General features: G+C 31.7%; 2 protein-coding genes across 2 annotated transcripts in view; both read left to right on the top strand.

The window, feature by feature from the left end:
* LOC105173809 (NADP-dependent alkenal double bond reductase P2-like) overlaps positions 1-4,173 on the top strand; it is a 5,797-nt gene extending 1,624 nt beyond the window's left edge. Inside the window, exons 3-5 of the mRNA XM_011095688.2 lie at positions 2,788-2,954; positions 3,202-3,284; positions 3,598-4,173. Of these exons, the coding sequence (XP_011093990.1) occupies positions 2,788-2,954; positions 3,202-3,284; positions 3,598-3,991 (644 nt within the window). The 3' untranslated portion in view covers positions 3,992-4,173. The remainder of the gene's footprint in view (positions 1-2,787; positions 2,955-3,201; positions 3,285-3,597) is intronic.
* On the top strand, positions 8,738-14,209 carry LOC105173500 (NADP-dependent alkenal double bond reductase P2-like). The gene is made up of 5 exons (XM_011095259.2): positions 8,738-9,001; positions 9,117-9,300; positions 13,230-13,396; positions 13,628-13,710; positions 13,831-14,209. Exons 1-5 carry the CDS (start codon positions 8,750-8,752, stop codon positions 14,207-14,209), a joined length of 1,065 nt encoding a protein of 354 aa, XP_011093561.1. The 5' UTR covers positions 8,738-8,749.

Raw genomic sequence — 14,772 nt, 5'->3', positions numbered from 1 at the left:
TATATATATATATATATATATATATAGACACACAGTGTCTGTGCAAATGTTGGTTTTAGTTTATGTATTTGATGGCAGAAAAACAATAATAATCAGTCCACTTATGTTAGCTTACAGTCGGAAAAAAGTTCAACTACGCCCTCCAATAGCTCAAGTGCGAGAAAACTCGCTAGGAAAAAGAAATTTTATTGAAAAAATTATTTTATAGTCGTAAATGTTACAATCAGATCCGGATCGGAGATCGATTTAGATTTGAGTGTTCAATTTGGGTGTTAGGAACCTGAAAAGTAAGAAGGTTGTTAGGCTCGTTGGGTGGTTTTAATAAAGATCTTTCGATGTCTAAATCAGTTCATTGAAGTACGATGTAAGGTAATAAATGGAGTACCAATAAATAAGATTGGAGGGTGTATTTAAAGGGACACTTGTGCGGATTCACGTGGCGCGATCTTGAGGCATTTCCTCAATATAGTGATCAACAGACCACATTCGAGTCTTAGAGTCAGGGCAGATTCGGGGGCGACCCCACCGACCTGACTAAAAATGTCGGATCCTCTTCCTTTAAAGATATTTTCCTTTGGGAGAGGGCCCTATCAGTATCATACTAAGATATGTTGGGGGTAAAAGAGAAAATAAAATTAAGTTTTAACATAATATCGTGTATTAATCTTATAAATAAATGAGAATATGTAGAAAATATGTTAGTCAAATAATGAAAATTATCACAAAGTGAATAATACAATGAAGCAGGGGGGGGGTTAAATCAGTCTTTTTAAATATATTAATTGAGATACGTATTAGAATAATTTGAAGTTATGACTATTGTAATATTTATATGGAAATAATTTGAATTTAACTTGTAATAAATACGCCATTAGTATATAAAAAGTAAAATTTTCAAAAATCATAAAATTTATATTATATTACTAAGGAAGAACCCCTCTTTAGTATCTCTTTCTTTTTTGGTCTCTACTTTTTATTTTCTTTAATTATTTCATTAGTTTTTTTTTCTCAAACACTCTCTAAATTGCATCGTTGATCTTGTATGTTAGAGGGTAGCACTTTAAGGACACTCAAATATGGGTTTGGCAATCTAATTAATGACATTATGTATTTAGTTTTATGCAATTTTAGGCCTTCAGCCATTGGGGTCTCGAAATTTGGTCGGAATAAGTTGATTTGACATTTTTAGGATTTTGAAATTGCGGCTGTGATTGACTTAACAAATGATAAAATTAATTTCCTTGCCAACGAAGACAATCATGTCTAAAAAATTTAAAATTTTAGTCTTGTACATACTTTTCTTCAACGCTCACAACCTACACAAATATTTTAAAAATATGTAATTTTATTGTAGATAGGAGGAAAAAACCATTCACTATGTTTGTTTTTATTTTCAAATTATTTTCGAGACGAGTCAAAACATACTCAATGTTTGCCATCATTCAAAAACACATTGTCTAGGTGTTTTAAACTATTTTAGCATAAATATGTACATGTATATATACACATACATATACATAAATATATATAAAAGAGACATGATTTAACTATGATTTGACAATGAATAGTAATTTTTGTCTCCCAAAACACAACATTAAACATACAATACTTATTTTAAATTATCTTAAAAAACAAATCCAAACATATATATTATCTCTAACACGCACTTATTTATCTTTGTTTTTCTCTCTCTATCTCTACAAAACACAACAAAACACTCAGAAAACGAATTCAAACATTATGGTTAATTTTGACAAAAAACGTTTAGACAGACAAAATGGTTTCTAGGGTTCCCAATTTCAGGGGTGTCTTGGAATGAATTTAGTTAGACAAAAAAAAAAAAAAAGGCATAAATTAATCTCGACATTTTCATGTGCTGTTCATGTGTAATTTTTTGAGCAAATTGGATGACATTTCCAACTCCGATAAATCCCTAATTGCTCTGACGGAATTCAGGTCAATTCTTGACAGAATGATTACAATTGCAACATTGCCAAGGCTTGGTCAAACTCATCACCAATTTCAAAACCCTAAATTGTCAGATCATCTCATTGCTGCTAAATTTGGGTATTTCGGTGGGTCAAGTCCTAAAATTTAAAAAAATTAAATACGTAATGTCATTAAGTTGTCATCCCCATAGTTGAGTATCTTCAAAGTGCCACGCCTTAACATACAGGATCAAAAATCCAATTTAGCCTCATGTTTAAGTAAGCTTAGCCAAACACTCTCTAAATCTCTTAGTGTTGTTTACTTCACTCTATGAATTATTTGAGTGATAAGATAAATTTATATTAAATCTTTGATTAAAGAAAAAGTAGCAAAGCCCTATATCCCAAAAACTATTTTTTTTTTCACAAATTGAGCAAGTAAATTGGCAGCAGAAACAAGGCGGGGGGGAGGGCGGTTGATGGATGGAAGGCGGGGTGGGGAAGAACACGGGGGGAGAGGGTGGGGGCAGCGGGAAAGAGGAAGAAAACATGGGGAATAAGACGGGTAAAATGATCGATATACCCCTTTATTAGATCATGCGGCTATTCCGATGATTCAACATAGCTTATTTAAGTCAAATAATAAATAAGGTCAGGCCCAACCGATAAGCTTTTACGAGGTAAACATGATGTTAAAATAGTCCAAACACCCGATATAACTGACACCTTAAGTTTTTTATTTTGTAGTAATTAACTAGTTCATGTTAGAATTAATAAACATGTGGTGAACATAATTTTATGTGACAATGAGAAACTCTCTGCCCATCCGAGTAATTAACATGCCCTAATTTACTTGTAGGAATTAGTGGATTCACAGCATATGTAGGGTTTTTCAAAGTTTGCAAGCCCAAGAAGGGGGAGAAAGTGTTTGTTTCTGCTGCATGTGGATCAGTTGGCATTTTAGTCGGACAGTATGCCAAGATGTCTGGATGCTATGTTGTTGGCTGTGCAGGAAGTAAGGAAAAGGTAAGTATACACTTGAAAAAACTTGAAAAATTTTTATTCGAATCATATTTGATTGAACAAAATTAATCACAGAACAAGTATCACTTTTATTATGTGATTGCTCACTTTTCCTAAACTATACGCCAATCCCATGATAAATGTATTGCGATTGCCATTTGATTAGTTCAAATTTGGTCGAGTCAGAACCGGACTAGAATTTTTTGTGAAACTTTTCTTCATCTAAGGAACACGTGGTGGCTTGTTATAGGTGGACTTACTAAAGGAGAAGATTGGGTTTGACGATGCATTCAACTATAAAGAAGAAAATGATTTGAGTTCAACTCTTCAAAGGTGAATTTCTTTCTAAATATGCTTGGTTATTTATATCATATGTCCATAGGCCTTTTCTTTTTATTTTTTCCCTAATAATAATTAAATGATTATTTGCAATTCTACACTATGTAAAATTGGTATTCCATAATTTTTGTGGTGAAAAAGAGAGATGCTAATTATTATAGGTGAAAATATAAGAATTATCACTAATTATGGGTAAAATGACATTTTTTGTCCCATAACGTAACGTAGGATATTTCCACTTGTTGTCCAATTGGTTACGAATTCTCATTTTTGATCTTGTAACTGGAAGAGTACTGGTTAATATCAGGTACTTTCCTGAAGGGATAGATATATACTTTGACAATGTGGGAGGTGAAATGTTGGAAGCAGCAGTTGAGAATATGAACAGCTCTGGTAGAGTGGCAGTTTGTGGAGTGATATCTGAATATACGGACAGTCTGAGAAAAGCGAAGCTGGATATGGTGCAATTAATCTACAAAAGAATCAGAATACAAGGGTTTATTTCTTTGGACTTGATGAGTATATATCAAGAATTCATTTCAACCACCACCCAATATCTTCAGACAGGCAAAATCAAGGCCATAGAAGACATCTCTTATGGTGTTGAGAGCATTCCAAAGGCCTTTCTTGATATTTTTCGTGGCAATAATATTGGAAAAAAGGTAGTCAGAATTGTTGAAGGCGATCATGCATTACATTGAATTGCCAAGGTGAGGTGGCATTATTACATTGTCGAATGATTTTTGTATGTCTTTTGAACTTATGAACTCCACACATAGCTTTGACTTCATTGATTGGTTATCCGTCATGTCCAGACACATATATACTGTTTTCAACTTTATTGTACGATTGCCATGAAGATGCCAAATATAAATGAATATGATTTCACTCGAAATATGCGATCTCAGTTGGTTATCTCGATCACGGCCACGTATTCCCCCAAAATTTAGTGATTGGGTCCTGAGGATAAAACACGAACGTGAGGCTTGTCGGGTACGTCCCAAACAATGACCCTCCGACGCTCAAATTAGAGTTGTTCGAAGTAAAAATATGCGAACTGGAGAATGTACGTCGAAAATAGCAAATGTCAGTTACCTCAAAAGGAATGCGTTGGGGTATTTATAGGCTCATGTAGATACTGTTGTTTGGGCCACGTGTGACCATCAGTGTGAAAGGCATCCGCGACCGGACGACCCTTCCTGAGTCGGGTCTATCTGACTCGCCTTCATTGATTTGCGAATCATGGGCTCCCAAATGATGGGAGTACCCTTCATTAAGGATATTTTCGATATTCTGTCTGAAAATTGGGGCTTTCCCCATCAGAATAGAAGTGAAATTTATTGAAATGTGTTGTGCTCGATCTTTGAAAGTTAGTGGATATAATTATAATAGTTCTGATTGTGTATCACCGAACCAAGCACGACAAGTAATAATTAATAACAATACATATATTCTTAGGAAATAATAGTATTTTTTTAATATATATTAGCAACAAATTTAATAAAAATTTTATTTGTTAATTAACCTGACGTTCATTTTAATATTAATTTTTTTCGTAGTTATTGACCTATTTTCTTATGATGAAGTGAGAGTTTCAAAATTGTAATTGAATATATATATATATATATATATAGATATATATTGGTCCGGGTTGAATACGCGAGCTCCTTGGGGGTCAAGCTCTGCGATCCAGTCAGATTATCCGGAACGTAAGGTGGTCCCTAAGAAGAGGAAAGTACGTTAGGCTAGTCGTGATGGTCCCTGACGAAGAGTCTCTGATACTTAAGTTCGAAATGAAAAATAGCGATTTGGAGTAGTAAACGAGGTAGCAAATAATAAATGTGTCTTTATTATAAATGGAATAGAATGAGAGTATCTATAGGGCCATATGTGCCTGCTTGTCTGGTCCATATGGCATCATTTCAAGCCCTAGCTGTTAGACATTGTATGGCCAAGATCCCGAGTCCTTGGAGTGGATTGGTCGCTAGTAGAGGACGCAGATCTTGGGGTGTTGGTGGCATTTTGGCTTTGTAGGAGGGGTATCTATTTCCTTTCCTCAATAGGTGTTAAACACCCCTATAATTACTCCTCCATTTCTTTTAATGCTAAGTTATTACACTGGGAGAAGTTTGAATAGTTATCATCTTGACAGTAGCTACTCCTACTGTTTCATCGCGCTTACATGTCAGCATCCTAACCATTCCCTATGCGTGCATTTACATGTTCCTTTCCTATAAATTGAGGCTTGTTTGACTTATTCTACCGCCTCACCTTTCTACATACTTTGAGCTCATTTTCCAGGATGTCGCTATCTGCGTTCTCAAGGTACTATTCTTCTCCAATGGCCTTTTCTTTTTCTAATTCGAACTCTATTTTAGATTTTTCTTTTTTCGAGTTGTCTGCGACCTTGCCATAATCTAAGGAGTTAGACGTAGGTCCGTCTAGTATACTACCACCTGTAGTAGATGTAGCCGGCCGGTCCCTCCGTTGCGATCTCAGTTCCCATTGGGGTTGTTGCCGCTGAGTCCCCCGTAGAGTTAGTAGGTCCCGATGAAATTCCTATTCACTTTAGGTACCAGAATATGATATATAAAAGTCCTTGGGCAGGTATAGTTAGCATCGTAAAAACTCTGATTTACCATCTTAAAGGAAAATATTTCACCCCAATAATTTGAAGTTTTAGTTCCAAAATCTTTTGATAGATGTATCATTCGCCTCAGTATTTTTGCCCCTCTCTATCTTGCATTTAGAAGGTGGTCTTTGTTTTCCTTTAGCCTGACTTGTAGGTGATATCCTACGGGATACAGATATCTGCCTCATGCAACTATCTTTTAACTTCATTCGTCATATTATTTTTTTTGTCATGATAATGTGAAATCTTAACCTTGAGCGAGACTTACGACAATTTTTTGGCTCTATACTCCTTCACCACCTCAAAAGGGTAAGGTGTGACTGCGGTTTTTTCTATGTTACCACTAGTAAGGATTGTTGCTTCTTAGATAAAGTAAAGTCTAATATTGGTCCTTGACGGGAGATGTTTATCTTTGCTCAGCCTCCTCTAGATCAAGAGTGTGGTTGGCTCATTTCCAAACCCGATCTTGTGACCCAGAGAAGGGGGCTAGATTGTAACCTTATCGATAATCATACCATTTATTTGTACAAGCCTAAGAAACTTTTAGAAGAGAAGGTCTTGAAGCTCGCCGGACTCTCTCCAACATCCTCTCAATTAGGAGTTCATTAGGTGATCAATTTTACTTGCCTTCATTTAGTATTATCTCTGAACTACTCTGGTCAGACTCGCTGATGATCTCCATACATGCTCAGATTGCTAATTGACAATTTTGTTTATTGCAATATCAAATTGGCAAAATAAATTTCAGCGAAACTAAAATTATCACCCCTATATTTACAGAATTAAAATTATAATTTTCTCACAAAAAATTATAGCAACAAGTGTTAGTGACAATCACAATATAATAATTATTTCTAAATAATTGGAACAGTATACATGCATGATTCACATTAATCTAATTAGTTATTTATATTTCTACATAAGTGAGTTCCATCTCAAGATCAAATAGGCTTGAAATAAGCCGAATATCAACTCGACTTAAACTTTCATAAATTCGACTTAAAAATTCTTTAATCTACATGGTCCACTACAGCTGATCTATTCAAGTTTCAGTCCTTGAGCTACTCACTACCATATATGTCCTTGTTTTCATGGGCAATTTTCATTGGCCTTGTTTCCTTCCATTTCTTAAACATAAAAAAATAATAATAATAACTCACTTAAATCCCTCTCTAAGTATTACCAAAATATCTTAATAATATTTTTCTGTCACATATTTGAATTATTATATACTAATAAAATCATATATTTTTGCTCTTCCATTGCCAAAAGTTTAATCTCGCATGTCTAATTCAAAATTAATTTCTCAGAATTAAATCTAATGTTATTCCAATATGTTTTTCAAAAATCACCCGTTAACTTATCCACACGGCTTAAATGTCTTCTCCATTCTTGTCCTAAAACATATAGGCTTTATTACAATTTTGGTCTTATAATTATGTGTTTGGCATTTTGGTCTTGTTATAAAAATAAATTTGTGATTTAGTCCATTATTTCTGTGAATTTTTGCGAGTTGAGGATACAATTCTCCAAAAAGTTCAAATTTGTCAAAAATTGACATGTATGAGGTCTCGTGCAAGCTTAAATTAAAAAATACACATGATCACTTGCACGGTTGCACCTATGGTTTTCAGGCCAATTTTTAAATTTTCCACAAAATGTATCTTCAAACAGTAGAGTTCACTACAAAAAAAATATAATATTTATCATGGTTAATAATACATACTCGTAACAAATATTTATTGACCACAACCACACAATAGTTGTTAGTCATGATTTTTATAAGGGTGACTAAAATACTTTTCATGGCTAAAAGTCATGGCAAATATTTTTACCATACAGGCTATTAGCTATATCAAATAAGTTTTTTGTGGTGGAATTAGTTTTTTCCACCGATTATTTAATCGTGATTAATAATAATTTTTACCATGAATTTTGCCATAGCCATTAATATTGTAGTCAATAGTAATTTTTTTCTAGTGATATACAATTATAATGGGCCAAATCCCAAATTCAATTTCTTGAAGGACCAAAATGCAAAATACCAACAATTATCGGACTAGAATTGCAATAAAACCAACAATATATGTATAGTTTTACAATGTAATACTAATTATATATATGAAAAATTCTTCCCCAAATCAGATTTGGTCGAATCAAACTAATCATAGAGTAGGTGTATTGTACTTGTTATGTGATTGGTCACTTTCACTGAGCTATACACGAGTCACTCGTCAAGTGTATTGCACTTTGTTATATGATTGGTTCAGGTTTGACCGAGTCTAAGTTGGTTTTCTTTCTTTCTTTGTTTTTTTTTTTGTTTTTGAAATGTGATTTATTATTTTTAACTTTTATTCTTATTTATAATTTAATTATATATTAAGGAAGAACACCTTTTTAGTATCTCCTTTATTTTTGGTATGTGTTTTTTTTTCTACTCATTGACTTCAATATATCTCGCATTATCTACAAGTGGTAAAAATTATTTTTTAAATAGTTATTTATTTTTATTTAATATTTTTTTCTCTTTCTCCTACTTCAAATATTCTTTTTCAGAATTATTTTTTTTATCATAATTTCATATTATCATTTTTCTAACAATTAATTTTTTTTTATTAAATGATACATAATTATTGTAATATTTTTGTGCAAATACATCGAATTTATCATATCCAACTAGTATAGTATATATTAAAACGTTAAAAATTATTTATGCTATACACGTAAGAATAACGTGTACCCCTGACTGCTAGTATGTATATATATATATATATATCAATAAATTAACGAGCAGAAAATAAACACCAAAGGAAAAGAAGCAAAAGAAATGGAAGTGAGAAATAAGTACGTAACAACGAAAAACCACATCGATGGAGCCCCAAACGCATCAGACTTCTGCATTTGTGAAGAATCACTTTCACTAAATCTCCAGACAGCTGATCATGAGGGTATCTCCAACGATGTTGTGGTGGTGCAAAATCTGTACGTTTCCATCGATCCCTACCAAATAAACCGCATGAAGACCCACAGCTGCTCGCACAACATTGTCCCCGCGGCATCTGCTGTTCTTCCGGGACAGGTGATGCATGATTCTCGAGAGTTAATACGTAACAGCAATTCTTGCCATTCTGCATCGATATATATGCAAGTTGGTGTTTGCAATACATGTTTGAAGCTGTTATTGGACTTGACAGGGGATAGGAGGCAGTGGGGTGGGGAGAGTGGTGGATTCTGGGAACCCTGACTTTAAAGCAGGCGATGTGGTGTCGGGAAATCTCAACTGGGGGGAGTATACCGTCGTCAAAGGTGGTCGTTTGTTGCAAAAATTGGATACCAGCTTGGGATTCCCCCTCTCATATTATGCTGGAGGAGTTCTAGGTATGGGTTTAATTATTTTTATATTATTAAAAATAAAATATAATTAAAATAATATATATAACACAAATATATCAAGTTATTGGCAGTGTCCACGACTTGATTGAAATAAAAATTCTTTTAAAAAAAAGGATTGAGTCACAGAAAACGATGACAACATCCACGACAAGACAAATTTAACAAACAAAAAAAATAAAAAAATAAAAAGTTTACAGGGCTTATGCACGTTAGCTTAATTTAGCTAAAAAACTTGCACATAACTCAATTAATTTATAATTTTAATTAGTCCTATAAATCAATTCGTACAAAACAAAATGTCTCACCTTTTTTTATCTGTTATTTTGTATTTTTTTTAATATTTGATTTGATTTTCTTATTTATATATCTAACTTGGCACCATCACTATCTTTTGATACTTATTTCTTTTTTTTTATTATTATTTTCATGCATATTTTTTTCTATTTAATTTTATATCATTATTTTTTTTTTATCACCACCATAAAAATACAATATTAACTCATTATTTTATATATACTTAGTTAAGTTTTTTATTTTATTTTAAATAATTAAAAAAAATACGTATGTACTGAAATTATTATTCAATAAATAATTGCGGCTTACGGCTCAAAATTAAATTCTTGATAGAAAACATTTTAACCATCGTGAGAAATGAGACAATCCATTCATGAAGTTGTCTAGTCAATGGTAGAGCCTCTTCTGAGCTAAACCTTAATAGGGGCCTCCGTTTTCCAACATTTCCACCGGTCAAAAAGAATATTAATAAATCCTAATAACACAACTACCAAAACTAGTTGTCTCACTAGAAAAACGTAATATAACTATTGACTATAATTTTAATTAACGATAGTTAAATAAAAATGATACAAAAATATAAATTTTTCATCAAAAAAATGTTATTTGTTATGGCTAAAATCCATGGTAAAAATATTTGCTATGAGTTTTAGCCATAACAAATGTTTTAGCCACCCTCGTAGATATCACGGGTAACAATCGCTGCATGGCTGTGGTCAATTACTATTTGTCATGGTTATTTAGTTTTTAATCATGGCAATTTAGCCATAATTAAAAAATAGTGTAGAAAACATATAAAGGGAGAAAAGTTTAAATAGAAATAAAAAAAATAAATGGTAATTTGAGTAGAATTATACAAAATAATATCAAATGAGATATGTACCTATTAACATAAAATGATTTTATTCCTTTTTCTTTGCAAAACAAAAATAAAATAGGTGAAAAATATAAAAAAGAACAAACAATTAAAGTAAAAATTTAATGAATGAAATTATAATATATATATATATAAGCTTTACAAAAAATACAAAAGGATATGTATTTAAACAGAAATAAAAAATAATTCATAGCTTGAGTAGAATTATACAAATAAATATTAAATAAAATATACCGCTTAACACTAAATAAATGTGTTCATTCTTATAATAAAACAAAAATAATTCACAGTGTATATATTAGGTTTTGAGATCGTTTAATGGAGAATAAAATATTAGGTGAATAGCAATTTACCCTCTATCATATTGAAAATGAGCATGTTATCCCCTATGAAAAAAATATAGTAATTTACCCCCCCTATACTTTTTAAATGAAGCAATTTACCTCCTTATACAGGGAGGTAAATTGCTTTATTTTAAAAAAAACATAGGGAGGTAAATGTTATATTTTAAAAAATATAAGGAGGTAAATTGCTATTTATTTTTATATAAGGGGGTAATTTACTTATTTGTGATACCATAAGGGGGTTGCTTGTATTTTTTTCATAAAAAATTGATACTGTTGCGCATATCTAATAAATGAAGAAATGCAAAATAGACTCTGTTCTATTTAAATATAAATATGATAGAAACTACTATCATTAGGTAATTGAAAATTTTAGTTTGGATATATACAAATAATATATTAAGACTTTTTATTCGGTTTGGATATTTTTGATGTTAATAAATAAAACTTAATCATAAAATAAACTCACATAAATACATAGTGAATTAGCATCAAATAAAACTTAATGTTATTTAAGATAAACTACAATTCAGTTAATATTTTAATCTTGAAGATAATATTTTAGATAAATAAAAAATAAATATTTAATATATTTAAAACATATGATATTTTTAACAAATAAGAATTTTTTTGTCAATTAAAAAATTCAATTAGAGTATTGAAGATAAAATTTCAGATAAATACAAGAGAACTATCAAAATATTTAAAATAGGTGATGTTTTATTTATAATTTAAATTTTATTATAGATTTCAAATAAATACAAAATACGTATTTAAGATATTTAAAATAGATAATATTTCTAATAAAAAACAAATTTCTTTACAGCAAAAAATTCAATTATAATTAATAATGGAGATAAGATTTTGGATAAATACAAAGTGAATATTTAATGAATTCATTAATATCTCTTATAATTCTACCATATATTTTGTTTTTCAAGAATAAGTAATTTAATCTTATTTATACTGTCAAACAAGACCTAAATAGGATTCAATTAAGAATGTAAATAAGAAATATACTAATTTCCGTAAAACATTGTTCATCAATTTATGAATTTTTCCACAATCTCATTGAAAGACATCATTAAGTAACGAGAATATTGGTAGCAGAAAAGGTTGGACTAAGAATTAAGATTTTTTTTTTTAATTTGAAGCGATGAATTATTATTAATTGAAATAACTCGACTACGATTATTCCTTTCAATTTTCAATACCTAACAAAAACGATAACAGCAATGATAACCTGATCAATAATATTAAATAAATGAAATTTAAACAACACCTACTATGACGTAGAAAATGATTTCAATGTTGCAAAATTCGTAGTTAAACTTAGTGAAAAATTTGAAATGTTTTCCCCCCAAAATTTTACTAACAATCTTTTCTCCATTAGTAAAATTTCTAGATAAATTAGCAATAAAAGAATTCGATGCTAAAATCTGCAACGAACTATTTACCAAGTAAATACTTTTTTTTTTGTTAAATTCAATGGTAACGTAAATTAAGAATGAATTTGATCCGGGTCGAATTATTCGATCTCCTGAGACAATCTCACTGCTGGTCGACTAACTCTTCTGGAACAGACTTTAGGTCCCCTGAGAATAAAACACGAACTGTGAGCTCGTCGGGCACGTCCCCGACAATGACCCTCCGACGCTCAAGTTAGGTTGATCGAGTGAAATGTATGCGATCTCAAAGTTTGATCTCAATTAATGCATAACAGTTACCTCATTTATGGCGTATCGGGGTCTATTTATAGTACACAGTTGTACGGCAAGTACTGGGCCACGTGGCCTTATCTTGCTGATTCACATTCTGATCGAACGGTCGTCATTGTCCGGGTCTTCCATTGGTCTATGCGACCCGGGTCGGGTCCTCTGCGACCCGCCCGCTACAAAACACGCGGATTCTGGTCGCGGAAATGACCATAATGCCCTTAATGAAGGGCGTTTCAGTCTTTTTGTAGGGAGGATATATGTATACCCATCAGAATTCCACTATTTTTGAAGGAATTTGTATTGTTTCTAATAACATTATTTCTTGCAGTGATTAGGTGATCATGTTGAGAATCAATAATATCTCTAAGTGATCATAACTAGTTAAATAATTTTGAATTCTCAAGTAAAATCAATATTATATTTGTCTAGTTAAATTATTGTGTTTACCGTATTGAATAATTTTGTTTCTCTAAATACTTTATTTAATTATTCATGTTATTGAATTATTGATCATATATATAACAAATAATCATCAATAATGAGAGACATTTATTGAAAATATGGGAGCTTTATCTATAAATTACTAAATTTAAAAACCAGAGTACCATAGATAAACATCAAATCAACAAAGTTCACAAACACAGTCTCATTGATGTGTAACAGACCCAGATTTGTTTGTAGGAACCAGTGGATTGACAGCATATGCAGGGTTTTTCAAAGTTTGCAAGCCCAAGAAGGGGGAGAAAGTGTTTGTTTCTGCTGCATGTGGATCAGTTGGCATTTTAGTCGGACAATATGCCAAGTTGTTTGGATGCTATGTTGTTGGTTGTGCAGGAAGTAAGGAAAAGGTAAGTATACACTTTCGACCAATTCTGAGTTAGATATATAGTAAGTATAATACACTTATTGTGTGATTTGTGTACAGATCAAGAAAAGTTACCAATTACAGAACAAGTGTGATACACGTACTTGCTTTATGATTCGTTTGGTTCAGCCAAACTTGGTTCGATCCGAACAAGAATTTTTTGTTATTGTCATTCGTATGTACAACTTTTTCTTGACATGAGAACCTAATGCAGGTGGACTTACTGAAAAATAAGATTGGGTTTGACGATGCATTCAACTATAAAGAAGAAACTGATTTGAGCTCAACTCTTGAAAGGTGAATCTCAGTGCAATGCACACACCTAAAAAGTGGTGTATGAAGTGAAACACAACTTGGAAAGCCAGAAGCAATCAACGATGTCTAGTGTAAAGTTTGATTAGTATTGGTTAATCTCAGGTACTTCCCGACAGGGATCGATATATACTTCGACAACGTGGGAGGTGAAATGCTGGAAGCAGCAATTCAGAATATGAACAATTTTGGTAGAGTGACCATCTGTGGGCAGATATCTGAATATACAAATACTCAAAAAAGAGCGAAGCTGGATATGATACGAGTTCTCTACAAAAGAATCAGAATAAAGGGATTCATTTGTCCGGACTTTATGGATATATACCAAGAATTCATTTCTACTACTACCCAATATCTTCAGACAAGCAAGATTAAGGTCATCGAAGACATTTCTTATGGTGTGGACAGCATCCCGGAGGCCTTTCTCCATCTTTTTCATGGAAATAATATTGGAAAAAAGGTGGTAAGAATTGCTCAAGATTAGGCATTACATTGTCTAAACTTGTTAGGATGCTTATCTGTTCCAAATATAACATTTAGATCATGTCTATGTTAATGGGTTAAATATAATTTACCCTCCGTGTTAATGAAAAAATGTAAAAAAGACCCTGTCGAAAAATAAAGTATAATTTACCCTCCTATGATCTAAAGAATGATACACTTTATCAGAAGGGAGTAAATTACATCATTTATAATGTTACAGGTGGAAAAATTGCTTTTTATTTTTTCACAGGAACTTTTTTATACTTTTCCATTAATATATAGAGAGGTAATTATATTTAACCCCTATGTTATTCCTTTATATATATATATATATGTATATATGAGAAATATATATTTAGCATTTCTCATATTAATATTTATAGTAAAATTATGTAAAAAGGCAATAGAAAAATTAAAGAAAATATGTATTACGCACAGACACTTTGTTAGACATATGTTTGCCATAGATACGACTCGGACATTCTTCGAACACGTGTTGAACATGGTATCCGCTGTTCGAAAATATAAAAAAAAAAAAAAAAAAAGACACGGTCAGACACATCA

Source organism: Sesamum indicum, linkage group LG11 (genome assembly GCF_000512975.1).
Source record: "Sesamum indicum cultivar Zhongzhi No. 13 linkage group LG11, S_indicum_v1.0, whole genome shotgun sequence".
NCBI classification, from domain to species: Eukaryota; Viridiplantae; Streptophyta; class Magnoliopsida; order Lamiales; family Pedaliaceae; genus Sesamum; species Sesamum indicum.
Note: the sequence above shows the minus strand (reverse complement) of the source record. Positions and strands in the feature narration are given on the sequence as shown.

Coding starts and splice junctions, on each gene's coding strand:
- LOC105173500 (XM_011095259.2), top strand. CDS start 8,750: ATGGAAGTGAGAAATAAGTACGTAACAACGAAAAACCACATCGATGGA. Junction 9,301..13,229: donor TTATGCTGGAGGAGTTCTAG/GTATGGGTTTAA, acceptor ATTTGTTTGTAG/GAACCAGTGGATTGACAGCA. Junction 13,711..13,830: donor TTGAGCTCAACTCTTGAAAG/GTGAATCTCAGT, acceptor GGTTAATCTCAG/GTACTTCCCGACAGGGATCG.